The sequence below is a fragment of the Equus przewalskii genome, chromosome 11 (assembly GCF_037783145.1).
Source record: "Equus przewalskii isolate Varuska chromosome 11, EquPr2, whole genome shotgun sequence".
Classification (NCBI taxonomy): domain Eukaryota; kingdom Metazoa; phylum Chordata; class Mammalia; order Perissodactyla; family Equidae; genus Equus; species Equus przewalskii.
Window position 1 is genome coordinate 22,168,418 of NC_091841.1, and position 25,872 is coordinate 22,194,289.

The window sequence follows — 25,872 nt, forward strand, 5'->3', positions numbered from 1 at the left end:
AGGTGCCCTGCTCCCAATACTGCCTGCCAGGCAAGGCTGGGCCTGGAGGCCAGGGCCTGGGAGGCAGGGCTTCCGTCCGGAGCAGGCCAGTGCTCCTCCCTCCCTAGGGCCACAAGGCTCGCTCTGGGATCGGCCTGGATGTGAAACTCCAGCTGCCTGCCCCTGGAGCCCTTCCTCCACGGGAGTGGCCCAGGGCTCTGTCAGGCAGGCCCAGGGGGCTGTCACCTGGCCCTTTGGCCCTCTTTCATCCCTTTTCCACCCCTGCAGCTCAGTTCCCCGTGTCCCTGAACTCTGGTTCTGATTCAGGGGTCAGATGCCTTTATAGGTGAGCTGCTTGTGGGGCGGGAGTGAGGCAGGGGAAGTGGCTTTTTCCTCTTTGGTCAGGAGCCTCCGAGACGGAGCGAACAGAACACATCGTGTCCCTCTGGGCAGAGGCGAGTCAGTCTCCCTTGTTAAGTCCCCAGGGAAGTGCCCGAGCGCCCGACCTCGAGCCGGGGGGCGCTCCGGGTTCGGGATGCGCAGGGCACTAGGACCCGGCGGGGCGGAGGGGCCGGCCGAGTGCGGCGCTCGCTCCCTCCCTGCCCGCTCGGGCTCCGGCTCCCGCTCCATTGTTTGCGACCTGCAGCCGCCGGGCGGGCGGCACCGACCCAGCAGGCCGGCGCGGAGCGGGCGCGGGAGATGCCTGAGCCGCCCGCCTAGTCCCCGCCTTGCGCGGGAAGGATGTGCGCCCGGATGGCGGGGCGCGCGGCGGCGGCGGCTCCCCGGGGGCCCCGCGGCCCCTGGCTGTGCCTCCTGGTGGCCCTCGCCCTGGACATCGTGAGAGGTCAGCGGGAGGGGAGGGCAGGGGCGGGGCGAGAGGCGGGAGGGATGCCCGGGAGCCGGGAACCCGCGGGTTCTGGGACGAAACCCGGAGCGGGTCGCCCCGCTGCGTGCCCGGAGGGCTGGAGAGATCTTGCTCCCGGGATCGCGCCCCCAGCTGCACGCCTCTGTTGCTTCCCTCACTTGCGTAACCCGGCAACTCCTTCCTGACCCCGGACCAGCTCGGTCCCTGGGCTCTCACCGTCTTCCCCCTACCCACGTCCGGCTCCCGCACCTTCCGCGACTTCCCCTCCAGCCGGGGCATCTAATCCGGCTGCCCCTGCCCCGGGCGCACCATCTCCCTAATCTGCGGTCCACGGAGTTGCACCCTTTAGCCTCCTCCTTCCGCCATCAACCCACTCCCTATAGGAGCGGGAAGCAGCCCCTTTGCCTGGGACCTGCGAGGTACGCAGTCCCCCTCCTCCTGCCCCAAGGAGGCCTCCGACCTTGGAGTCTCCAGGGATTGCCCCCTCCGTGCCTTCCTGAGTCCTTATGGGGATCCATAAGAAGAGGCAGCGACTCCCCTGTGCCCCGGGGACAGACCCTGTGGGGCTCGGACTGCTCTTGGCATGGCCTGTGGCTGCTACGTGGATGAAGCCCCAGGAGAGCCCGCCTCACCACCACCGAGAAAGCTGAGCTCTGGGTGATGGGAGTCCGTGGGAGTCAAGCCACAGAGCATCTTGTAATTATGAGGCGATGGAGTAGGAGGAGGATGGGAGGCCAGGGGCTGCCCCCTGGGAGCCATAGTCACTCACCTGTTGCTTGGGGGGTGGGATGGCGGCAGCATCTCAGACCCATGCTCCTTGGTGGGGAGGGTCTTGAAGGAGCTGGCTCTAGGGCTGCTCTCAGCCACCTGCTCCCCTCCCCAGGGGACCCGGCGGAAGCCCTAATAACCCCTTACACAGGGAGATGAGGAAAGCCTTGTCACATCCATTATGCAGCAGCCGTAACCCCTCCCCCAGACAGGGCTCCACACTTTACAAAGTGCTCCAGAGTCCACAGGGTCACTAAATGCCCGTTCTACTGGTGAGGAAACTGGGGTTCCAAGATGTTAAATGACTGACCCAGGCTTCTTGGAGGCAGAGTTAGGACATAAACGCAGGTCTCCAGGCTCCCAGGACATCCTCTCCAGGGAAAGCTGCCTAGCTTGGGGGATTCTGGGATGAGTAAGACAAGTCCTTCTGTTGCTAGACAGGAAGATGACTAATTCAGAAGAGGCAACCAGGGTGCAAGAGACCCAGGGGACTGGTGGGAGGGCAAGCAATCAAGGAGGGCTTCCTTGAGAAGGAGGCAACATTCCATCTTGGGCCGGAAGGAGAGGAGACCCACAGTCCGGGGAGTGAAGGCTGCAGGGTCACCCTTGCCAGCAGCACAGGGTGGAGAGAGAGAGATGGACGGTAGTGTAGTGGGTGATGCCTGGCTCTGCCTCCCAGCTCCACCCCGCTCCAGCCGGGCGACCACAGGCTGCGACTTTAACCTCTCAGTCTCATTTTCTACATCCCTAAAATAGGATTAATAGTAACAGAACCTAGTTCTCAAAGGTATGACCAAAACTGAAAGAGTTAATACATAGAAAGAGTTTAAAGTAATAGCCTGCAGAGAGCTCATGTTAAAAAATGTTAATTATTATGATTAGAGCTAATTAATAGTCAGTAGGGACAAACCAGATATGGTGTTAGTGGTCCTTTGCCCTTCCGACTGTTGAATATTTGACTCTTTCCCCAGGCTTCTGGTTCCCGTCCACCACCCAACCCCCCATCCCACTCTTGCACTCCAGTACCCAATTGAGACAGGGAAGAAGGGAACAAGTTTGGGAAACCAGAGCGAGGTTGCCATGGTGATGATGTAAGGGGTGGGAGGGCGGATGCCCAGCCAAGTTTGGCCAAGGACCCAGGGGTGGAGAAACCGTCTACTACAAAGTTCAGCTTGTCACCATCTGCCACCGCATAGGTCCTATCTCGGGAGAACTGTGCCCTACAAATGCCTAGGTGTCAGGGGCAAGTAGGAAGAGGGCAGCAATGGGGGAAGAAGAGACATGGAGAAGGTTCCGTGGTTCTGCTGGGAGGGAGCGAGGCCTGGGTTTGTGGGAGGTAGAAGAAGGAATGGCTGGGAAGCTGGCCTCCAGTCCTGGACGCAGATTCAAATCCTGACCCTGTCACCTGCTACCTGCCTGAGGCCCTCTGTGCCCCAGTTCCTCATCTGTGAGATGGGGAGACTCCCCCCCACATCCTGAGGGGAGGGGACATTTATAACCCTCTCTCCCTCCACTGCCCACCACCTCTGTGCCCTGGGATGGAGCTCAGCTCAGCCCCTGCCAGCTCCGGAGCTGTCACTCTCTCTACCGATTCTGCCTCTTCAGTGGTCTGTGACCAGGAGACCCTGGACCCCATCTACCTGCCGGCCACCCTGGAGCTCCTAGATGCCCCTGAACACTTCCGTGTGCAGCGGGTGGGCCACTACCCACCTGCCAACTCCTCTCTGGGCTCCAGATCTGAGACCTTTCTGCTCCTGCAGCCCTGGCCCAGGGCCCAGCCGCTTCTCCGGGCCTCCTACCCGCCCTATGCCACTCAGCAGGTAAGGAGGGGCGCCAGAGACTCCCAGGTTAAGAGGACTCAGAGCTGAGGTCAGCTCTGTGTGGCTCAGGGGCCTGCCCCAGTCCCAGCTGTGCTCCCCATGTTCCATGGGGAAACTGAGGCCCTTGAAGGCTCTCTCCTGCCTGCCTAGGATGGGAAGCCTGGCATCCCATCTTCCTTGCACCCCCTGCCTTCTTGAGCACCGCCATTCTCCCTCCAGGTGGTCCCTCCTCGGGTCACGGAGCCCCACCAACGGCCAGTCCCGTGGGACGTGCGGGCCGTGTCGGTGGAAGCGGCCGTGACTCCAGCAGAGCCCCACGCCCGCGTCCTCTTCCACCTCAAAGGGCAGGATTGGCCGCCGGGGCCTGGCAGCCTGCCCTGTGCCCGGCTCCATGCCATACACCCTGCAGGCACAGCTCACCGAGCCTGCCGCTTCCAGGTGAGTGGGCAGGCCCCATCTAGGCTGGCCCTGCTGGCGCGCCAGCCAGATGGCGGTCCCAGGGTAAGGCAGAGAGGGCCAACCACTCCTGGGACATTTGGGGGTCACAGACCACCCGACTCCATTCCTGCTCTGCCAGCTTTCACGGGGCCCTGTGAAAGGGTTAATAAGGAGTTCAGTCCATTGTGTATGACTTTGGGCAAGCAACTTGATCTCTGAGACTCAGTTTCCTCATCTGTAAAATGGGGTAATAACAATTCCTACCTCCTATGGAGTTGGATAAAGAATCAACAAGATGAATGCAAGAGTAGCTTTTAGCACAACGCCCGGCACAGAGCAGTCCCTCAGCGCGTGTTTGCATTATTGTTTGAATTCCTTTCCTAATCGCAGTTTCCCCTGTTTTAGAGGCTAGCACAGGAATCCACTGGAGAGAGGTATTCTGCAGGCTTTGGGATTCTGAGAAGCCTGAGTTGTAGTCAGAGAGGTCCTGGGGCACAGTTAGGGAAGGCGTTGGGATTGGCTCACGTTGGAGTGAGGCTGTCCCCAAAGGTACAAGAGTGGCTTGTGGACACGTTTAGAGACCTAGCCCCAGCCCTGTTGCTAGTTGGCTGTGTCGCTCTGGCCCACGCTGGCCCCGCCTTTCCTGGACCCTCCAGCTCTGGGTTTCCTGCCATGGGTGCTGGGAATCCCTCCCTCACTGTGCTAGCCACGGCCACTGTGTCTTTGCAGCCGTCCCTGGGCGCCTGCGTGGTGGAGCTGGAGTTCCCCTCGCACTGGTTCTCCCGGGGCTCTGCCACGCGGGCGGAGCTGGCCTACACGCTGGAGCCCGCTGCCGAGGGCCCTGGGGGCTGTGGACCCGGTGGGGAGGAGGACCCCAGGGAGCAGGCCCTCCCGGTGGGCGACGTGGAGCTGCGCCCGGCGGACCCCCCACCTTACCAGGAGGTGCCCCTGGATGAAGCAGTGACTCTGCGGGTGCCCGACGTGCCCGTGAGGCCCGGACAGCTCTTCAGTGCCACCCTCCTGCTTCGGCACAACTTCACAGCCGGCGTCCTGACCTTGCGGTGAGCCCGGGGCCTCTGGGGGCGGTCGGAGGTAGAAACCTCTGCAGGAAGACTGGGCAGGTGCCTACTCCTCTTGGGCTGCTTACTGGAATCCTTGATCTCTGCAAAACACGGGTCCACCAAACCCCCTCCAGGCCAAGTGCTGTGATCGCCCTGGCGGCACCAAGACCCTGCGATGGGCACAGCCCAGAACTTGGAGTCAGAAGTAGGAAGCTCTCTTCTCCTAACACCTCCCTGAGACTCCTATCTCCAGTGGGGCTGACTATGCCTGCTTCACAGGGCAGCTGCAGGGCTCCAGGGAGAGGAAATAGGAAAGGGCTTAGAAACTGGAAAGCGCAGTGCCTGGGGGTGGTTAATGCTCTAATGCCCCAGGACTGGTGTTTGTCCCAGTCACATTCATCTGCATGTTCTTCCACTTGCCGCCCTTGCCATGGGTCCCTAGGCTTTGGACAGAACCCACTCCTCTCCACAGGCAGGCCCTCCTTTTGTATCCCTTTCTGCAGGAAGTCCCCCAGAGCAGCCCCCCAGCCCAATCCCACTGACAAGGATTTGCAGGGTATGACCCACCTCTTTCATATTTGGGGGTGTGTGTGTCCCGTCCCATCTCCCTGTGTCTCATGCCCTCCTATGCCCACTCGCACACTCATTAGATCTTTCCTGGACACTTTTTATGCTAAGTCCTGTGTCTCCACTGTGGAGCTACAGAGAGGAGGAAGGCCCAGTCTGCTCCTGGCACTAAGGGGCCCCCAGTGCTAGGGAAGGGAGCTGGACGGGCATGAACTGGACTGTGTACTCTGATGAAGGTAGAAAGTGCGGTGGAGGCTTGGGTTAGGGCGTGAAAGGGGGAAATTCGTCCTGCCACCAGAAAAGCTTTCTAAAGGAAATGGTATTTGAGTTGCTGGGGGCTGGAAGAATGGGCAGATAAAGAAAGGAAGGGTGGGCCGGGCTGAAGGCACAGCCTGGACAAAGGCTTAGAGGCATGATTGGGTTTTGTGTACGTGGGGAAGAATTTTGGGTGTAGCTTTAGCAAAGAACGATGGAGAGACATCACAGCCGAAGGTGAAACTGGACCGGACCCTGGAGGGTCTTGAATGCCAGGCTCAGACTTGACCCTGTGGGCCGTGGGGAGTCCTAAGTAGTCTCTGAGTCGGGGAGAGCTGTGTGGCATGACCTGCACTGAGATGGGGTCCTTCTGGGTTGGACGATGGCGACGAGGAGATTCAGACCAGCGCAGGGGAGGCCAGACAAGAGGCTGGCATCTTTATCCCCTTGTCTCCCTCGTCCCGTCCAGTCCAAGTTCAGCAGCCACCTTGACAAACTGGACCTGTGTCCTCTTCCCCAGGATCAAGGTGAAGAAGGGGCTGCATGTGACGGCTGCCCGCCCAGCCCAGCCCACCCTCTGGACTGCCAAGCTGGACCGCTTCAAGGGCTCCAAGCACCACACCACCCTCATCACCTGCCACCGTGCTGGGCTCACAGGGCCGGACCCCAGGTGGGCAGCTCCCTCCACTTAGGGGTGGTAGAGGGAGGGCTGGTCCTAGAGTGCTAGTGCGTAGATTAATGGGACCCCAGGGGAGGGGGCTGCCATGCCTCCGTATTCCACTGTGAGCAGGCCCAAGAACAGACTCCTTCAAGGAGGCAGCTATTTCATTCATTCATTCCCTCATTCATACTATTTACCCAGCCTCTGCCAAATGCCACGTGCGGTGTCTATGCATCTCATTCCAGGGGACGCCACCTATTCTGGCCACCGAGTTACAGCCCTCACAGCCACGACCCCACCTCCCATCCCCACCAAATGGGTCCCTTTTCCTGGGCCATTGCTGTTCCTGAAAAAAGCCCAGCTAGAGTTTGTAACATTTGTGAACTTTTTTTTTTTTAAAGATTTTATTTTTTTCCTTTTTCTCCCCAAAGCCCCCTGGTACATAGTTGTATATTCTTCGTTGTGGGTCCTTCTAGTTGTGGCATGTGGGACGCTTCCTCAGCGTGGTTTGATGAGCAGTGCCATGTCCACACCCAGGATTCGAACCAACGAAACACTGGGCCGCCTGCAGCGGAGTACGCGAACTTACCTGGTTACTCGGCCGTGGGGCCAGCCCCGTGAACTCTTTTTATTCACGCCCTGAGCCTGGGTCAAGGCCATGGGCTTCGTAGCCCATTTGAATACTGGTTCTGACACTTTTTGGATGAATAACCTTGGGCAAGCCAGTTAACCTCTCCCCACCGCCCCCCAGAGTTCCTCAGTTTCCCCTCTTGTAAAATGGGGATAAGGATGCATCCCTTAGGGTTTGTGGAAGTAAAATACGATACCGCATGGCAAGCCTCCAGGCCAGTTTCTGGCACATAGTAGGTGCTTGATCAAAGGAAGCTGTGGGTGTTATTATTCAGGGGGTCGAGTACCAGTCCCGGGGCTTGGAAGTACATAGAAATTGACATCAGGTGCTTTATGCCACCCCGATGGCTGTGGAAAGCCAAGTAGGGGGTCCCAGGAAGGGCCGAGAGCCAGCAAGCATCCTCTTAGGGGGAGGGTGGGCGAGCGGCTACCTGGATCTTGTTGAGGCCAAGAGCAGATGAGAGCCCAGCCCAGCCACTTTTCACTGTGTGACCTTGGGCCAGTTATAAAACCTCTGTTCCTCAGTTTCCTCCTGTAAAATGGGGACAATCCTAGGATCTACCTGAGATGGACAGGAGCTGTTCCTAGCCGCTGGTAAGAACTCAGTTTCTTTCTCTTCTGGCCAGCAGCCCCCTTGAGCTGTCCGAGTTCCTGTGGGTGGACTTTTTGGTGGAGAATGGCACCAGTGGGGGCGTGGCGGTCACTCGCCCTGTCACGTGGCAGCTGGAGTACCCAGGCCAGGCCCCTGAAGCAGAGAAGGACAAAATGGTGTGGGAGATTCTGGTGTCAGAGCGGGACGTAAGAGCTCTCGTCCCACTGGCTAAGGTAAGGGGTCCCCCCTCTGCCCGGCTGGGTAAGGGGGGCCAAGTGAGGTGAAGAGCTTGGGGCTAAGCTCCTGCTGCCCCTCCCAGACCGAGGAGCTGGTGAACACGGCGCCACTGACTGGAGTGCCACGGCGTGTCCCAGTGCGCCTTGTCACCGTGGACAGTGCGGGCGCTCTGGTGGAGGTGACAGAGCATATTGGCTGTGAGTCAGCCAACACCCAGGTCCTGCAGGTGAGTGGCATGCGCCAACCCCATGTGAGTATGCACTAGTGTGTGCAATGATGCACACACGACTGTCCTCCTTCCCCATTCGGGTCCCCAAGAGAACAGCTGCTTCTTGACACCCAAACCCTCATGGGGGAACCACAGCTTCAGCTTTTGTTCCCACCACGTCTCTCCAGAGTCCAGTGGGAGCTGTGTAACCCCAGTAACCCCCAACTTAGGCACTTGCACAGTCATTACCATTCATCACCGCATTGGCAAATGAACTGACGTGGGAGAGTTAAGGACATGTCCTCTGAGATCAGAACGTTTTAGTTTGAATCCCATCTTTGTTATCAGCTGTGTGATCATAGACAAGTCTCTTAACCTCTCGGAGCCTCAGTTTCCTAAGCTTTAAAAGGGGAATCTATTTTAGGGTTGTCGTAAGAATTAAAAGCACCCGAAGATAGTATTCAGCAGAGAGCAGGAGCTGAAATAGTGACAGCTATGGCTGTTATAATAACAATATGATATAACAATTATATAATGATCAAGAAAAAGATAATTGTTATTCCTGGAGCCTCATAATGACCCGTGAGGTTAAAAAAAAAAAAAAAAAAAATGGCAGGGCAACTTTCCCCATTTTGAAGTTTGAAGAAGGGAAGCCTGCAGCCTGCATTTGCCAAAATCCTGGCTGCCTGAGTGGAGGAGGTGTTTTTTCTGCCACTCGGGGTGGCACTTTACCCCTGTGTAAGTGGTTCCTACCTGAGGGCTCTCAGGTGGGTAGGTCTGCCTTGGCCCTCCACCTCTGCCTACCTGCCGGTTGCCAGGTGGCTCCAGCACCAAAGCCAGAGGCCAGCACTACAGAGGAGGCAAATTTGTGAGTTCAAACGCTCCTCTGCAAAGAGAAAGATTTTGCTGGATGCAAATAGCTAGTTTTGCCAACTGAGCCCCTTGTGAACTCAGGAATGGCTGGTTCCTCCGGGGTGAATGGGTCTTGCCTGCATGGCGAAAGCTCCTTCATGTCAAGACATGCATGACAGTAAAATACCGCACCCAGTTTCAGCTGTACCCCCTGTGGTGTGGGATCAGGGCTGTCCTCTCTGGTCTACACCTGTCTTCCATGGCTTAGCCCAGCCCTGCCCCCTGCCCTCCCACAGGTGTCCGAGGCCTGTGATGCTGTGTTTGTGGCTGGCAAGGAGAGCTGGGGTGCTCGCGGGGTGCGGGTGGACTTCTGGTGGCGCCGGCTGCGGGCCTCGCTGCGGCTGACGGTGTGGGCCCCGCTGCTGCCCCTGCGCATCGAGCTGACCGACACCACCCTCGAGCAGGTCCGAGGCTGGAGGGTACCCGGCCCAGCTGAAGGGTGAGTGCAAGCCTGGGGAAGCCGGCAGGCCTTGGCCAAGTCGCTGTGGGACTGAGAGAGGGTACAGGAGACACAGCCATGGGCCCGAGCTGGGGTCTGGAAAACTGCCCAGTGGCTTGTGGTTCTTTCTACTCATCTCTGCCCTTCACAACACACCCACCCCCAGCCTTGTCCACTTTATTTGAAATTGCCGACCTCTGCACCGCCCCCCTCCACCTTCCCTGCCTCCCATCTCTATCGTGCGCATCACTTTCTACTATACTATAACACCGATTAATCTTGTTCGTGTGGTCTGTCTCCGCCTTCACTCCCCTCCCCTAGAATGCAAGCCCTTGAAGGCAGGGTTCGTTCTTCTGTTCACTGCTGTGTCCTCAAAGCCTAAGATTCCTAGCTCAGTAAAGATGGAGGGGGTCCCACCAGAGCCCAAGGGGCAGGGTGGCCTCTGGAATCGAGCTCGCAGACCCTACAGAGAGTGAGCACCCCTAAGTCACTCGCCGAAGCGAGGGTCACCACGCCTCCTCCGCAGCCACAGAGTTCCAATTAGGATCAAGAGGCCGTCTTGATGGAGAGGGACAGGCACCAATCAGAACGCGGCTGGGGCGCCGCGCCTGCAGGGGCGGGGCCTGGCCCCAGAAGGCGCGGGTGTGGGCGGAGTTTGAGGGAGTGCGCGCGCTGGGGGCCTCCAGTGGGCGGGGTCCTCGGCGGCCGGGGGCGGAGCCTGCGCCGACGCCCCGCCCTCGGCCGCCCCTCCCCGCAGGGCTGCGGAGCCAGAGGCGGCGGCGGCAGTGGAGGAGGCGGAGCGGCGCGCCCGCGGCTGCCGCCTGCAGTACCAGCGCGCCGGTGTGCGCTTCCTCGCCGCCTTCGCGGCCCGCCCGCTGGACGGGGGCCGCCGCCTCACCCACCTGCTCGGCCCCGACTGGCTGCTGGACGTGTCCCACCTCGTGGCGCCGCACGCCCGCGTGCTGGACCCGCGCGTAGCCTCGCTGGAGGGCGGCCGCGTGCTGGTGGGCCGGGAGCCCGGCGTCACCTCCATCGAGGTGAGCAGACCCCCTAACAAGGGTGGAGGTGGCGCCCAGAATGTTCGTGGGCAGATGTGAAGAGTGTCGGAAAGGCCCAGGGTGTACCTGGGGAGATAGGAGCCCCGTAGGATTGAGGATTGGGGGAGAATAGGGTGGACCGCATAATGGGGGAAGCCCCTTAGGTATGAAGGCTGGGGTTGGGTCTTGAGAGAGGAAGGGACTGTCCCCTTGGTGTGGGATTGTGGTCCAGGTATGTATAGGGCGTACGATTGTGGTGCAAAGGGTGGGGGAGAGCAGCCTGTGCTCATGCTGGGAGCAGAAACCAGATCCCTTTGTGGGGTGCTCGGGTCTCAGGGGAGAGGCTGTCTGTGTCCAAGGCCCCCCCACCTCCAGCTTCCTCTCACCCTCAGGTGCGGTCCCCGCTGTCTGACTCCATCCTGGGGGAGCAGGCACTGGCTGTGACGGATGACAAGGTCTCAGTGCTGGAGCTGCAGGTGCAGCCGGTGATGGGCATCTCGCTGGCCCTGAGCCGGGGCACTGCCCACCCCGGGGAGGTCACAGCCACATGCTGGGCACAGTCAGCTCTTCCTGCCCCAAAGCAGGTGACAGCTGGGGGTCAGGGGGATGAGGTTGACATCTCCAGATGGGGGCTGATGACAGGGGGATGGGAGGTACCTTGACCCCTCACTTTAGGGTTTTCAGAATGAGGACTGACTGTCCTGTAAGGTAGTGAGTTCTCCGCGGCTGGAGGTGACCAAGCAGTGGCTGGCCTGAGTGTGGCAGTGGGAGGTTGATTAGATGGCTCTAACTGAGGACCCTCCCGATGACTCAGACCCCGGGGCTGAGGGGCAGACAGGTGATTGACGCATGTCCCCTCTCTCCCTGTGTTTTGTCCATCTGCCTGTGTCTGTTTTCTCTCTGGTCTCTCCTCCCCCATGTGGCCTGTCTCTGTGGGAGCGGTCTGTGTGTGCATGGGTGCGTGCCCTCGCGTGTCTCTGCCTGTGTCCGTGTGCCCCACAGGAGGTGGCCCTCTCCCTATGGCTGTCCTTCTCTGACCACACCCTGGCACCCGCTGAGCTCTACGACCACCGGGACCTGGGACTATCCGTCTCGGCCGAGGAGCCTGGTGCCATCCTGCCAGCCGAGGAGCGGGGCGCCCAGCTCAGGGTGGTGGTGAGTGGGGCAGGCACTGAGGGGTTGCCCCTGCATGTGGCTTTGCACCCGCCTGAGCTCTGCCGCCGGGGCCGCCACCGTGTGCCCCTGGCCTCTGGCACTGCCTGGCTAGGGGTGCCCCCTGCCCCCACCCCAGCCCCTGCCCGCCCATCCAGCCCTGCCCGCAGCTCACCAGCTACGGAGGCCAGCATTGGGGGTGAGCGGCGGGCGGCAGGCAGTGCGGGGGGCAACGGGGGTGTGAGGGCCAAGTTCGAGCGGGCAGAGGAGGAGGCTAGGGAGGAGGAGGCAGAGGCCAGGGAGGAGGAGGAGGAGGAAGAGGAAGAGATGGTCCCCGCCCTTCAGCGGGTCACCGACCTAGAGCTGGGCATGTACGCCTTGCTGGGCATCTTCTGCCTGGCCATCGTCATCTTCCTGGTCAATGGTGTGGTCTTCGTGCTGCGCTATCAGCGCAAGGAGCCTCCGGACAGTGCCACTGACCCTGCCTCCCCCCAGCCCCACAACTGGGTCTGGCTGGGCACCGACCAGGAGGAACTGAGCCGGCAGCTGGACCGGCAGTCCCCCGGCCCACCCAAGGGGGATGGGAGCTGCCCCTGCGAGAGTAGGGGAGGCGGGGAGGCCCTGACCCTGACCCAGGCACCTGCTGGGGCCACCACCAGCTCCCCGAGCACCCTGGCCCGGAAGGAAGCCGGAGGGCGGCGGAAGCGTGTAGAGTTCGTGACGTTTGCACCAGCCCCCCCAGTCCAGCCACCCGAGGAGCCCGTTGGGGCCCCTGCCGTGCAGTCCATCCTGGTGGCGGGCGAGGAGGACATCCGCTGGGTGTGTGAGGACATGGGGCTGAAGGACCCCGAGGAGCTGCGCAGCTACATGGAGCGGATCCGGGGCAGCTCCTGACCCCTCCCGGCCTGCCTGGCCCGGCGTAGTCGGCCACCAGCCCGGGCAGCCTCCTGCCCATCCTCTGGTGCTTATTGATCCAAGTCCCCTGCCTGGTCCCTTGCAAGGACTCCCACCTAGGCCCCCTCTGCCCTGCCCCTTGTCATGGACCGTGGTCGAGAGGAAGGGCTTATGCCCCTTATTTATGGGAACCATTGCATCCTAATGTTGGGTACAGAATAAACTGAGAAGGAAACCCCAAATGGGACTGCTGCCATCTGTGTCCTGGGGAGAGAGGCGAGGGGTTGGGGGGTGGGGGCGTGTTCAGCCCCTGTCCCTGCTGGAACTGCCGTGGGAGGCCGAGCCCTGAGCCGCCCTCTCATAGCGATGAGCGATCCAGACAAACAGGAGCACCGTGGCGGCCTGAATGCCGGCCAGCAGGAAGAAGTACTGGTCCATCTGGCAGTTGTTGATGTTCCCTGGGAAAGCAGTGGTTGGCGTTTGGGTCAGGGTGGGGCTCCCCTGTGGCTGGCAGCTGGAGCTGGGTGGGCAGTGGGTTGGGTCTGGACACTGGGCAGGTAGCCCTTGGGCAGCTGGCGCCCTGCGTGTCCCCCGTGGTGTCTACAGTTCCCTGTGAGCTATCTGTTCTTTCCGGGGCTTGAAACACAAATACCATGGGGAAAGGCGACCCTTCAGCCAGAATAGCAGAGTTCTAGAAGCAGGAAGGAGCCTTGGTGGTCCTCCTCCTCCTCCTCTTTTTTTTGGTGAGGAAGATTGGCCCTGAGCTAACATCCATTGCTAGGCTTCCTCTGTTTTGTACGTGGGACGCTGCTACAGAATGGGTTGATGAGCAGTGTATAGGTCCACGCCTGGGATCCAAACCCACGAACCCCAGGCTGCCAAAGCAGTGTGCGAACTTAACCACTACACCACTGGGCCAGCCCCTCCATGCTTCCTTTTTGACAGTTAGGAAACTGAGGCCCAAGGAGGGGAGGCTACACTGTGGGTGGTTAGCCAAATTTGGGCTAGAACCCTATTGTCTGGAGTCCAGCCTGCTACTTCATTCTGCCTGGGGCCAAAGGACTTAGCAGTGGCCACCTCCTCTCCAAGCCTCCCTCCCACCATGTCCCACCCCCAGGGAGGCCCCCACACTCACCGAAGTCCTTGGGGCAGTGCAGCCAGCCCCCCGGCAGTGACAGGAGTGCCACCAGGCTGGAGCCCAACAGCGAGCCCACCCCCGACAGGCAGAAGAAGATGCCCATGATGGCGCCCTGCATGGAGCGCGGGGCCTCTGAGTACGCAAACTCCAGGCCTGCAGAGAGGGGACAGCCCAAGGGGCCGCTGGAAGAACAGAGCACGGGCCCAGGTGCCAGCCCGCTGGGCCACAGCCCCCACCCTGCCCTCACCAAGCTTCCATGCTGCTTCCTTTGGATGGTTGCCCACTCTGTGGCTATGACAACACCAGGCACCAAGGACCTCTCCTCTGCCCTGCTCATCCACTTCCGGATGGGCTCCTCCACCCGGACACTCCCACACTGCTGTCTCCCCTCCTCCCCTTCCTCCTGGGTCTCCCATTTCAGTACCAGCACCTCCAAGCCGTCTTCACCCTCTGCCTTTCCCCCACCCTCTCTGCCCACTTTCATTGTCATCACCAGATCATTTTGATTCAACCTCAGAAATCGGTCTGCCCTCCTCTCGGTTCCTCCTGCCCTGCGCCAAACCTCAGGCCTGCTCATTTCCTGCCCGGCCCCTGCCAGTGCCTCTTAAAGTCCCCTGTCTCCTGTCATCCTCCCCACTCAGCCAGATGGGTCTGTCTAAGGCATGTCTAATGGGGTCCTCTGTCTGCCAAAAACCCCTTGGAGGGGGCTGTTGCCCTCAAGAGAAACCTCGACATCCAGGCTCAGCCCACAAGGCCCCGGCCTCTCCGGCCTTCTCCCCGACCCTTGACATAAGGCTCGGCTCTTGGCTGATGCTGTTCCTTCTGTCTGTGAGGTCCTTCCTGCCACTGCCTGAGTTCTGCTTCCCCAAACTGGCTCACCCGCCACCTCCCGCCTTGGGCTTTCCCGACGCCCTGCAGCCCCTTCTACAGCACTCCCCTGGGTTTATTGTTTGTGGGACGGTTTCGCGCCCACCTGAGTGAGTGCCACCCGGCCCAGCCCTGGGCCTGTGCTGAGCGAGCCTCTGCAGCTCGGCTGATTAAGAGCAACCCCAGCCCTGTGCTCTGGCGCACAGCCCAGCGGGGAGGCAAACCTATGAATGTGCGAAGGCATCATTATCACACAGCGACCTGTGTGCTGTGACAGAGGCAAGCAAAGGCAGGAGGGCGAGCACCCCCTCTGCCCAGGGACCTTGGAGAGAACCTCAGGGAGGTGATGGCATTTAGGCTGGGAACTGAAGGGGAAACACAAGTTCACTTTTGACTTGAGGCAGAGGGAGCAGCAACTGCAAAGACTGGGGCGTGGGGATCCTGGCACCAGGGCGAGTATGTGGAAAGTTGGCACGGGGAGTGTCTTGCGCACCTCCAAATCCACAGTGCCAATCTCAATGCCTGGCACAAACCAGATGCTGATAAATCCTCATGGGGTAGAGGCAGGCCCACTCAGAAAGCCCTGCCTGCCTCCATGAGGACAAGCCCTGGAGGCTGCGCCCCTCACTTGTAGACATCACCAAGCAGAGCCCATCTCTGGTGCGAGAGCAAGGGAGGGGTCCAGTGTACCTGGGATGCTGGCAAAAATCTCACTGATCCCGATGAGCAGGTACTGAGGGATCTGCCACCAGATAGAAAGCGGTGCTGCGTAGTATATTTTCTCCCCGATCTGCTGGGAAACTGTCTGGTTGTTTCTGATGTATTCTAAACGTTCCATCTCAAGGACTCCTGGTGGGAGAGAAAGGGAGACTACATCCAGGCCCACTCTAGGCAGCTTAGCCTGTGGCAGAGCTTGGCATGTGGTGGGTATTCGCTAAGTAGTCAATGACTGACTGGGCAGCAGGTAAGGAAAAGAAGGCTGGCCAGAGGGAGGTGATCAAGATTTGAGTTCCAACTCTTCCCTTTTTGCCTCGGCTGCTAGGAAGCTCAAAACTAGGTTCTGTGCTCAGTAACAGTAACAACTCATATTGATTGAGAGTCTGTTATGTGCCAGGCATTTAATACACATTCTTGCAAAGGAAGAAAGATAAATTGAGGTTAAGCAACCAGCCCAGAGTCACACAGCTGACAAGTAGTTGGGGTTGGATTTGAGCCGCAGTGTGTCTGGTTTCAAAGCTGGCCTGGTTTCCATGATGTCACATGACTCTACTGCAGCATCAAGATTACAGTAAGGTTTCTAACCTGGCTTTCAAGTTTATTTTCTCTCCTTCCCCTTCACTGCCTAGAATACAGCTGTGTTCTAGTGGATGTCGTGTTAGGTGACTTGGGTTCAGTCCTGGCCCTGCCACTGGCTGGCTGTGTGACCTTGAGCAAATCACTTAACCTCTCTGAGACCTAGTTCCCTTACGCAAGAAGTAGGAATAAAAATCCCAGGATTATTGTGAGGGCGAAATAGGACAAAAGCACGTAGCTGAAAAAGAATCTAGTTTGGTTTTCATCCTTGCAACACAATGCTGTTTATTGAGCTTTAATTCCTCTGGCTCCTGCGGGGCTGGACGCCTTACAGATTTCATCTCTTTTAATCCTTACAACACTCCTGCTGGACCACATTCCATGAGGGTAGAGCCCGGCCCTGCACTGGGTCTGAATGAATTATTGTCCCCGTTTTAAAGATGAGGCTCAGAGACTCTAAGTGACTTCAGGATCACTGAGTTACTAAGTAAAAAGGGCTGAGGTTTGTGCAAGAGCACAAGGCTTCTTTACCGGAGCCCTTTTCTATAAATGGCTTCCAATCCTTTTGAAATGGAAGAAGGAAGGGAATAAATAATAAATACTTCTTTTTTAAAGTCCCCATTTGTTCCTAAGTGGCTATGTGTCTTTGGAAAATTCATTCAACCTATTTATTGAGTGGCCACGGGCATTATTCATAGCAGTGAATCAAAAAGAAAAAGATTCCTGCCTTCAGGGAGCTTTCATCCCATGGGGAAAATCTTTTTTCCTCTCTTGGCCTAAGTTTCCGCATCTGTCAAAATGAAGGGAAGCTGGACTTGAGGAAGAGAGTCTCCTTCTGGGGAGCCAAGACCAGCGCCCATGGGTGGAGGGTGTACTTGGCCCAGGCCCACGGCTTCAGCATCAGCCTATAGTGGGGCCAGCCCCCCGTCAGCCCCAGACAGAGGCCAGCCTGCCTCCACACGCCCCGCCACTCAGGCCCACACACCTGCCACAACGACGGAGGTAAAACCGAACACCATCCCCAGTGCCATCTGCTGCAGAGCCGAGGGAAGCAGCTTGCATCGCAGCAGTAGAGGGTCGAGCAGGTGGTCCTTCACAGGCACCAGGATCAGCAACACGATGACATTGGCCAGGAGGAGCCAGGCTTCCGGGATCTGGCCGAGAGGGAGCCAAGAGAGGCAGGTTAGCAGAGCGGAAGGAGCTCCGGGCTGGAGTCAGGAGATCTGGACTCCACACTGTCCCCGGGTGGTCCCAGGTCAGCCCCTTGCCCTCTCAGGAATGCACACTCCTCATCTGTGTAATTGGGGGGGAGGCTTAGATCCCGGATGGCAAATAGTTTCCTCTAACTTCTATCGATTGGTAGTGGCTGCCTGGAACATTCATGGGCTCAGCATGAAAGAACGTCATGATTGATTAGTGATGTCTGCCATGGGCAAGGAATGGAGGTATAGTAGCAAAGATGTCATTTATCTGCCAGCTCTGAAGATCTTTGATTTTACGAGTCTCTGAAATGCCAAGGAACTGGTTTGGAAAGTCCTGGTGAAAGGGAGAGATCTGGGCATCCAGGGGTCTCAGAGAGGGAGGGAACAAAGGAGGGACCTGAGTGTGCCTGATCTGGGGGCCTGGTGCAAACTGGGCCGTGAGGCCTCCTCCAGAGCTGCAGCGGGCCTGAATTCCTTTAAGCAGTTGAGTCTTGTGGCAGCATGTCTGGGCTGTGGCACAAATTCACCCACCCTCCAGGTGCTTTTCCTGTACCCTGAGGATGCCCTGCCCCTGGGGCAGGGGACTGTGGATGCGACTTCATCTCCTCCTCTTCTCAAAGGCAGCCCCCAGCACGGCCTGCAATGGGGGCTGAACACACCCTCACCTTGTAGCTGCTGTCCTGGGCTCTCAGAACCACAGAGCTGTTGGCAGGGGAGTCTGGGAAAATGTTCGGGATGTGGAGGTGAAGGCCCTGCAGGACATACGTGGACTGCATCTGCCAAGAGAGAGGGAGGTGAGGCTGCACCAGAGCTGGCCGCCGCACCTCCAGCCCCAGGAGGCTGCCAGCTCCAAGGCAGGCATTCCTCAGTGAAGCACAGGGCAGCTGGGCGGCTGTCCTCTCTCCCAGCCTCAGGGGAAAGCAACCTTCCCACCCTCCTTGCTTGCTGGGAGCCAGGCTTGGCCGGGGGATTTCCTTGACTCGGCTCCCAGGCCTGAGAGCCGTGTGAGCAGCCTTATTCCAGAGCCCAGGCACAGCTGGTCTGACTCACGTTTGTGTCTCCAGGGCCTGCCCTAGAGTAGACATGGATAAATGTCGACATAGGGAAGATAATGACATGGCTGTCCCCATGGGGAGTGCTCACCTGACACTGAGGCCACGCTGTGTGCCGCAGGTGGACACGGCCAGAACTGCATACGCTCTGAGCTACCGGGATGGCTGTGGACACGGCAGCGGGAGCAGACTCCAGGGCCCCCCGTACCAGGCATTACCCCCTTAGTTGCCAGATAATGGAGGGGGACCTGGGAGAGTCCCACAGGGGAGTCTTGGCCACGGGAGGGTACCTGAGTTGCTCAGCTATTTACCAAGTGAGATGGAGGGATGTCAATATTCTGACAACCGGTACAACTGAGAGTCAGCCATGGACACAAGCACATCCCCCCTGCGCCTCTGTCCCAACATGGACAGCTTCTACCTCTGTGCCAAAGCCAATTTCAGGCTGGCCCTGCGTGACTCCCGTCTTCTGCAGCTTGAAATAAGGTTCATGTGAAGGGGGGGTGGGGGGCAATGACCTTGTTGGCTGGGGATTAAGGGCTGGGTTAGACTGCTGCCCACCTAGACACACACATCCCCACATGCGTCCACACACGTGCACGTGCACATGCACACATGTGCACACACACGTGCGCCCCATTAACCTTCCCCTTGGGGCATGGTGGGAAGCAGTAATTCTCAAACCTGCCTGAGCATCAGTATCATCTGAGTTTATTACACCAGAGACTTCCCCCCAGCCATTCTCTTTCAGTAATGTGGGGTGAGACTTCAGAATCTTTTTTTTTTTTTTTGGTGAGGAAGATTGGCCCTGAGCTAACATCTAATGCCAATCCTCCTCTTTTTGCTTGAGGAAGATTGTCGCTGAGCTAACATCTGTGCCAATCTTCCTCTACTTTGTATGTGGGACGCCACCACAACATGGCTTGATGAGTGGTGTGTGTGTAGGTCCATACCCAGGATCTGAACCCGTGAACCCTGGGCTGCTGAAGCAGAGCATGTGAACTTAACCACCATGCCACTGGGCTGGCCCCAAGAATCTGTATTTTTTTAAAAGCTCTCCAGGCAGGTGATTCTGAGGCACAGCCGGGGTGGGGAACACTGTTGTAAACTACTCAGCGACTGAGCTTGCCCCTAACTTGTTGTGTGGCCTTGGGCAACCAACACACCTCTGGGCCTCAGCTTCCCAGCTGGAGAATCTGACTGCAGAGCTGTTGAAGCCTCTAGTCTAAGCCACTCGTTTTACACGTGACAAAACCGAGGCCCAGAGTGATGGGGTGAGTTATTCAAGTCACGGGGCCTTGTGCTTTTCTACCCAAGGGACTTTAGCTATTGGGATGGCTTTGTGCCAGGCCCCACACCGGGGGCTCCACAGCAGCAGTGCACTCCTTTCCCCTTTCTGCACGCCCTGGGCTTCTTTGGTGAAAGTTCAGGCCAGTGAGGGCACTGGGGAGCCAGTCCCCCCAGAGCACACAAGCAGGGTGCTTACCTGGAAGTACACCATCCAATAGGGCACCAGGGTCACCAGGACGGGCAAGATCTTCACCAGCACCTGGAAGTTGGCCACGTCCTCTTGGGGGGAAGGGCCAGGCTGGGCGGACCTCTCATCAGGCAGCAGCTGGGTGCCTTGAGAGTGTCTGTGGGGCCAGGGGGCAGCAGAAAAAAGGGCAGCTATCATCGTCACCAGCACGGCCATCGTTTTCACCTCCACCATCATCCTTAATTCAATCCTGCTCCCTGACCCCCAGTTATCACAGCCATCATCTCCGAAATCACCACCCTCATCTCCTCCACTCTTAGCATCTCCACTCCACCATTAGCATCCCTTTCCCCATCATCACCACCGTCACCAACCCCAGCATCCTCCCCATCCTCACTGTCAGTCAGGTGACCACTGTCCCTAAAGCCATCCTCTCCAGGGAGTTTTCACTGCTGTCACCATTGTTTGTTTCAGTGCTGGCGCTGCCACTGTGAATATTATCACTATCATCTCCTTTGTAGCAAAGGTGGCTGATCAGGACCATTCCGTCCTAGAGCCGGGCCCCCTTGGGTCCTGGGAGAAGTAAGACCAGAGACTGTGGCAAGCAGAGTCTTGGGGGATGTTTTGGCATCAATTTGCCATGGAAACCAGGAAAGCCCCAGTCCAAGCCTGGCTGGGAGAGAGAGACTGTCACAGGTTTCACACACCAAAATTCCCCCTTGTGCTGTCTCCACATGTCGACATGATGGCCCTCTCCCCACATGACAAGGAGGTACGCAGTGGAGAGGGAGGGCTGGAGGAAACACTATTAGGAAACAGGATAGAGCTACCACTGCTGCGACCTTTACCCTTTGCCCTTTGTCCTGTGAGGTTTCTAATCCCTTCTTGCCCTGGAGCCTTGCCTCATCCTTTGAGATTCCCAAAGTGACAAAACAGTGTGGTGGTTTCCAAAGACAGCCACAGTCAGCTTCTCCCCACCCGCAGGACGTGATGCTACTCCTCCACCAACAGGAGTTTATCGCCCCAGCCCTGAAATGTGGACCAGCCTTGCGCCTGTGCTGGCCAACAGAATGAGGCAGAAAAGATACTCTGGGACTTCAAGCCTCCTAAAGGCCTTCAGAGGACCAACAGCTTCCCCTTCCTTCCCTTGGGAACATTCGCGCTTGGGATGCTCCCTTCTCTAGCAACCCAGACACCTTGCTGTGAGAAGCTCCAGCCACACGGCGAAGCCACATGAAGGGGGCCTGAGGTGCCCTCATGGACAGCCGACATGGGCTGCCAGCCATAGAAGTGAGGCAGCTTGAATGTTCTAGCCTCTTTAAACCTCCAGATCACCACAGCCCCTGATGACATCAGAAGCAGCAGGGCTGCCCAGCTGAGCCCAGTTACGCACAGAACTGTGAGAGGTACAATAAAGGTGGTTGCTTAAGCCACGCAGTTCTGGGGTAGTTCGTTAGACAGCAATGGATCGTTAAAACGAAACCTTCCAGCAATGCACCAAGCTGGAGGAAAGCACGTTCTGTACCTTTTCCATCTAGATCCTACTGACAGGAGCTGTAACTGGCCCCAAGTTCTGGAGACGGGTTTGCTTAGCATAAGGAGCCAATTCACTAGGGAGGAGAGAGGCAGAAGGAAGCCACTGTGCATACGCAAGATGGCTCAGAACCTTCCTCCCACGGATGCCAGCTCAAGGGAGAGGGACCCAGTTTGGCTGATTTCTTAGACTTTCTTGTGCTTAACATTAGGGTAGTGTAGAATTACGTCCCAACAACCTTCAGTGGTACCATCATCTCTATAACCACCACCTCGACCGCCATTGTTATGGTCATTACCAGCACTGATATTTATCGTAGCTAATAACGCCATCATCCCCATCTTTATCACCATCAAGACTATTAACATCCTCGTACTTCCTACACTTAGCCCATCACAAATACCACTGCCACCACCTCGACCTCCATTGCATCTTCAGTCACAATGGGCAGCTCCGGCCTGCTGGAGAGCAGGTCATCATAAAGGGCTACCACTGGAGCCAAAGCTGAACCAGAATGTCCTCACACTGGGCGGTGCCTCCCCGGGAGAAGCCGGTGCTTCTCCAAGATCGGGAGCCTCTTTCACCCAGAGCCCCCTCCTTACCTGGGAGAGGGCTGGCAGCACAGCCGGGGACAGCAGCTTTGGAGAGCAAGCTTAAGCATAGAGGACACTTGGCTGCCCGTGGGGGGCTTGGAGATGAAGATGGGGGTGGCAAAGAGGAAGATGAAGAAAGCCAGGCCTACGCAGCCCACGGGGATACTGTAGCCCAGCAGGAAGCTGATGTTCTGTTGGATAAAGGCCACCACCAGCAGGGACAGCACAGCACCCACATTGATGCTCCAGTAAAACCAGTTGAAGAAGCGGCGGCTGGCATGGCGGCCAAGATCCATCACCTGCCAGCAAGGGTGAAAGTGAGGGCCAGGGAGGTCCAGGGGCACCCTGCCGTGACATCCTCTCTGTCCCTGCACCCCCTCTCCCCCAGAGACACACTTCTTCGGTCAGCGAGTGGGCATTCTGGCACATTCCTAGTCTCTGATCATTAAATAGATGCTCAATAAATATTTGTTGAATGAATGAATAAACCCATCTGTTGGAGTCACTTGTTAAGGATCAGGACATTTTGGCACGGCTGTTTTTTCATGCCCATGACACACATTGCTTTTTTATTGTCACCACGTAGTGCACACGACAGATGTCTCTGATGCTACTCAGTTCGTTTCTAGTTGATTCCTGCCTTTGTCTTTGACCGAGTAACCTATAGGGTGCACCACCTTTACAATCAGAAAAAAGCCAATAAAGATCTCAGGTCTGTTCCACATTATTAAATACGATGTGTGCAGATTACTGAAAGAACGGTTAAAAGTCTAATTGAGGATTTCCTCTGCAGTTTGGAGACACAAATAGAGTTTTCTGTTGTGGCCCATCTCTCTCCTCCTCTTGCTTCCCTCTGATAGATGCCCTGTCAAACAAGCTCAGCGTTATCAGAGAAAGCAGAGGTGGTCCCAGACTCAGCCCCAAGAGCGGTACTGACCTAGTTAAAAAAACAAAAAAAACAGGCCCCCAGCAAGGGCAGAAGGGCTGAAAATCTTTACCCAGGGTTTGGATCAATGTGCAACAGTCAGGCCCCAGGCCTCCTTCCGGTCTGCTGGCTTGGGTCAGCTGTGCCGGCTGCCCCACCTCTCCCTGACCCTGGTCCCACATTCTGACTCAGCAGGTCTCAGGCAGGACCCGGGCATCTGCATTTTAAAAAAAGTAGTGAGGATTGGAGGTCACTTCTCTAGATAATGACTCTGTACACCATCACCCTTTCAATAACCCCCCCACATCTCAGAATCCTCTGCTCTCTTCCGCCCAGAGACACATATTTCCACTTAGCTAAGATTTTCTCAAGCTTTCGTTTCTGTGATGGCTTTGGCAAAAAGGTAAGCAGTTTGTTCCTTTTCCAAACGTAAAATGACAGTCCAAGAGATGCATTTAAACTGCATTCCCTCGGAGATTCTGAGGGGTCCTCTTGGCGACTGGGAGGGAGGGCCATGTCCATTCTCTGAGAATCCTTGCTGCAGAGTTTTCAAGCAGAGAACTGCATAAGTCCCATTATGAATGGCCACTTCCACTTACTAACTGGATGTAAATGAATATGACAATTGCAATTCTAAGGGGAAGATCAAACAGCCCGTTCAGGATAGGACTGAGTTCTCCCGCAATGAGCAGATGCTGCCGAGAATGATGGATGGCCCTTTCTGAAATCAGCAAGCGTGTTCAACACGCAGCACCTCGGTATAGCTGTCTGCCAGATGGTGCCAACCCCTCCCACCCCCAAATCCCCCGTCTGACTGCCCCCCTGAATTCTGCAGCAGCCCCCTCCCTGCTCTGGTGCACCCACTCTTATTACGCCCATCCACTCTCTACACTGTAGGCAGAGCCATTTTAAAGAACTCAAATCTGAGGATGTCCATCCCCACCTCAAATCATTTCAGGGTTTCCCAACTGTCTTCGGGGTCAGGCCCAGACCCTGAAGGCAGCCTTTCAGGCCGGCCTTGCCCTGCCCAAAGTCCATGTCCAGTAAAAGGGAGGATGCACAGAAGCTGCTGTCACCATCGATGCCACTGGAGGCTCTGCCTAGTGGCCGGACCTTCGGGAGGCCAGTTCTGCCACCAGGAGGAGGAAGAGACAGGAGGCACTGCATGGCAAAGCCCTCTGCGGGTCAATGAGGTCAAGCGCACAGGTTGAGGGTACCTGGGGGCGTAGTGGGATGTCAATGCAAGAGCAGAACTAAAGGAAGATGAGCGATTCCTATTGACAGACAGTGGGGGCCTCCCGGTCTGAAGGAAGGTCAATAGTGGCTGAGAAATGGACAGGGTTGCTCTGGGGGCACTGAGTCCCCCTGTCATCAAAGGAATCCAAACAGTCTGGATGACTAACTGCTTGGCAAGGAAAGTAGAAACTGCATTGGATGCTGGATGGTGGATGTCAGCTGCATGTAATGATTCCTTTAAAAAAGTCTCCTTGGGGCCGGCCCCATGGCCAAGTGGTTAAGTTCGCATGCTCTGCTTCAGCGGCCTGGGGTTTGCTGGTTCAGATCCTGGATGTGGACCTACTCATCAAGCCATGCTGTGGTGACATCCTACACAGAACTAGAATGACTTACAACTAGGACATACAACTATGTTCTGGGACTTTGGGGAGAAAAAAAGAGGAAGATTGGCAACAGATGTTAGCTCAGGGCCAATCTTCCTCACCAAAAAAAAAAAGTATAGCTTAAAAAATTTCTTTTTAGATGTCCCCTTTATGATCGTAATACATGTAGTTAAAGACCCTTTGACCTACGGAGACAATAAGGAAAAAAGTACCATTAGTCCAGTGGCCTGATCACACTGCTGTTACAATTTTTTTTCCAGTTTTCCCCTTTAGTTGACACCTAGTCCTTTCACACGGCTGTAATCATATTCTGTAGGCAGTTCTGCATTGCTTTTGCTCATTAACACCATATGTGGTTGTTTTAATCATATCACAAATTATTTAAAATTATTGTCTAATATCCTACTGAGTAAAGCTATCAAATACAGCCATGTTGTTAGGCATTTACTCATTCATTTAGCAAATATTTATTGAGTTTCTCCTATATGTTTGGTCCAAGAGCACACAGAGAAAGGCTCAGAGGGTAAGATATCTGCCCAGGCGCCCCTAGCTAACAAGTGGCAGAGCTGAGCTCTGAGCAAGTGGGCCTGACGGAACCTCTGGCCCTGCTGGTAGGAAGAGGTTTTCTCCCGTGGTAGCCCCCAGCCCTATAACACATAAAGAAGGGGCCCATGGTGGGGCCTCCAGTCCAGCTTCCTTTGCTGCGCATCTTGATCTGCTCTCTATGTGACCTTGGAGGTGTTGACTAACATTGTGAAAACTCAGTGTCCTCATCTGTAAAATGGACATAATATTACTACCCACCTCCTGGATAGTTAAGAGGATGAAATGAGTTCAAACATTGTCTGTGCTTAGCGTAGGGCTGGCACATAGGATGACGGCCTGGCCAACTAGGGTTATTACTATTGTTGCCGTCGTTATTCTTGTTGGAGTTAGTTCCCTCTCTTCTTTCCAATAAGGAAACCGGAGCAAGAGCGGGGAGGTTACGCCGGAGCCGCCTGACTCCTGGGTCTCAGCCCTCCGTCCTTTGCTTTCCCTCCACACTTCGTGGGCCTCCCGCCACTCACCTGGTCGGCCCCAAAAGAGGTGAGGTTGCTCCGGACAGAGCTGGCGGCCAGGGCGAGCAGCAGCAGCCCGACATAGAGGGTGGGCGCGCAGTAGAGGTTGGGCAGGGCGGGCGGGCAGCCAGGTGAAGGGCAGGCGGGCGACAGCGGCGACACGGGGACCTCGCCGCAGAAGGAGCGGCGGCCGTCGGGGAAGGCGGTGATGGGCAGCAGGCTGGAGGCCACCAGGTAGACCAGCAGGCTGAGCACGATGGTGCGGCGGCGGCCCAGGTACACGTCGGCCAGCCAGCCGCCCACGGGCGCCAGCAGGTAGGACGCGCCCAGGAAGACCAGCGCGGCGCGCGATGCTTGCTCGTCGCCCCACTGGAAGTTGGCGCTGTTGAGATACAGCACGAGGTTGCCTGCGACGCCGAAGAAGGCGGCGCGCTCCAGCATCTCCACCAGCAGCACCGCGGCCGCCGCCGCCCGCCGCCACCGTCGGGGTCCCCGCGGCCCGCGCGCCAGCAGCGGCCTGCGCTCCCCGAGCCCGCGGGGCTCCCCCGGGGCGCGCGGCGCTGGCATCCTCGGACCCCGCTGCTCCGCTCTACCCCCAC

The 25,872-nt window shown here is 57.4% G+C and overlaps 2 protein-coding genes across 3 annotated transcripts; one reads left to right on the top strand and one right to left on the bottom strand.

Moving 5' to 3' along the window:
* The first annotated feature begins 546 nt into the window (after positions 1 to 546).
* On the top strand, positions 547 to 12,757 carry TMEM132A (transmembrane protein 132A). 2 transcript variants are annotated; one of them, XM_070564039.1, is made up of 11 exons: positions 547 to 823; positions 3,218 to 3,432; positions 3,652 to 3,870; positions 4,600 to 4,931; positions 6,274 to 6,423; positions 7,674 to 7,869; positions 7,956 to 8,099; positions 9,230 to 9,432; positions 10,190 to 10,469; positions 10,862 to 11,053; positions 11,472 to 12,757. In XM_070564039.1, exons 1-11 carry the CDS (start codon positions 721 to 723, stop codon positions 12,513 to 12,515), a joined length of 3,078 nt encoding a protein of 1,025 aa, XP_070420140.1. In that variant the 5' UTR covers positions 547 to 720; the 3' UTR covers positions 12,516 to 12,757. The 2 variants fall into 2 exon arrangements, with proteins under 2 accessions (XP_070420140.1, XP_070420139.1); XM_070564038.1 differs by having other exon boundaries at positions 557 to 823; positions 7,671 to 7,869.
* SLC15A3 (solute carrier family 15 member 3) lies at positions 12,671 to 25,872 on the bottom strand. The gene is made up of 8 exons (XM_070564040.1): positions 25,283 to 25,872; positions 21,681 to 21,970; positions 19,554 to 19,701; positions 17,681 to 17,791; positions 16,799 to 16,967; positions 15,211 to 15,369; positions 13,651 to 13,806; positions 12,671 to 12,973 (listed from the first exon to the last, which is right to left on the bottom strand). The coding sequence occupies exons 1-8, from the start codon at positions 25,838 to 25,840 to the stop codon at positions 12,819 to 12,821; spliced, it is 1,746 nt and encodes a 581-aa protein (XP_070420141.1). The 5' UTR covers positions 25,841 to 25,872; the 3' UTR covers positions 12,671 to 12,818.

Excerpts from the sequence above, each read along its gene's own strand:
- TMEM132A (XM_070564038.1), top strand. The coding sequence starts at position 721 with ATGTGCGCCCGGATGGCGGGGCGCGCGGCGGCGGCGGCTCCCCGGGGG. Across the intron at positions 3,433-3,651 it reads CGCCCTATGCCACTCAGCAG|GTGGTCCCTCCTCGGGTCAC; the intron begins GTAAGGAGGGGC and ends TTCTCCCTCCAG. Across the intron at positions 7,870-7,955 it reads CTCTCGTCCCACTGGCTAAG|ACCGAGGAGCTGGTGAACAC; the intron begins GTAAGGGGTCCC and ends TGCCCCTCCCAG.
- SLC15A3 (XM_070564040.1), bottom strand. The coding sequence starts at position 25,840 with ATGCCAGCGCCGCGCGCCCCGGGGGAGCCCCGCGGGCTCGGGGAGCGC. Across the intron at positions 17,792-19,553 it reads ATTGGATGGTGTACTTCCAG|ATGCAGTCCACGTATGTCCT; the intron begins GTAAGCACCCTG and ends CTCTCTTGGCAG. Across the intron at positions 12,974-13,650 it reads GCACTGCCCCAAGGACTTCG|GGAACATCAACAACTGCCAG; the intron begins GTGAGTGTGGGG and ends CTGCTTTCCCAG.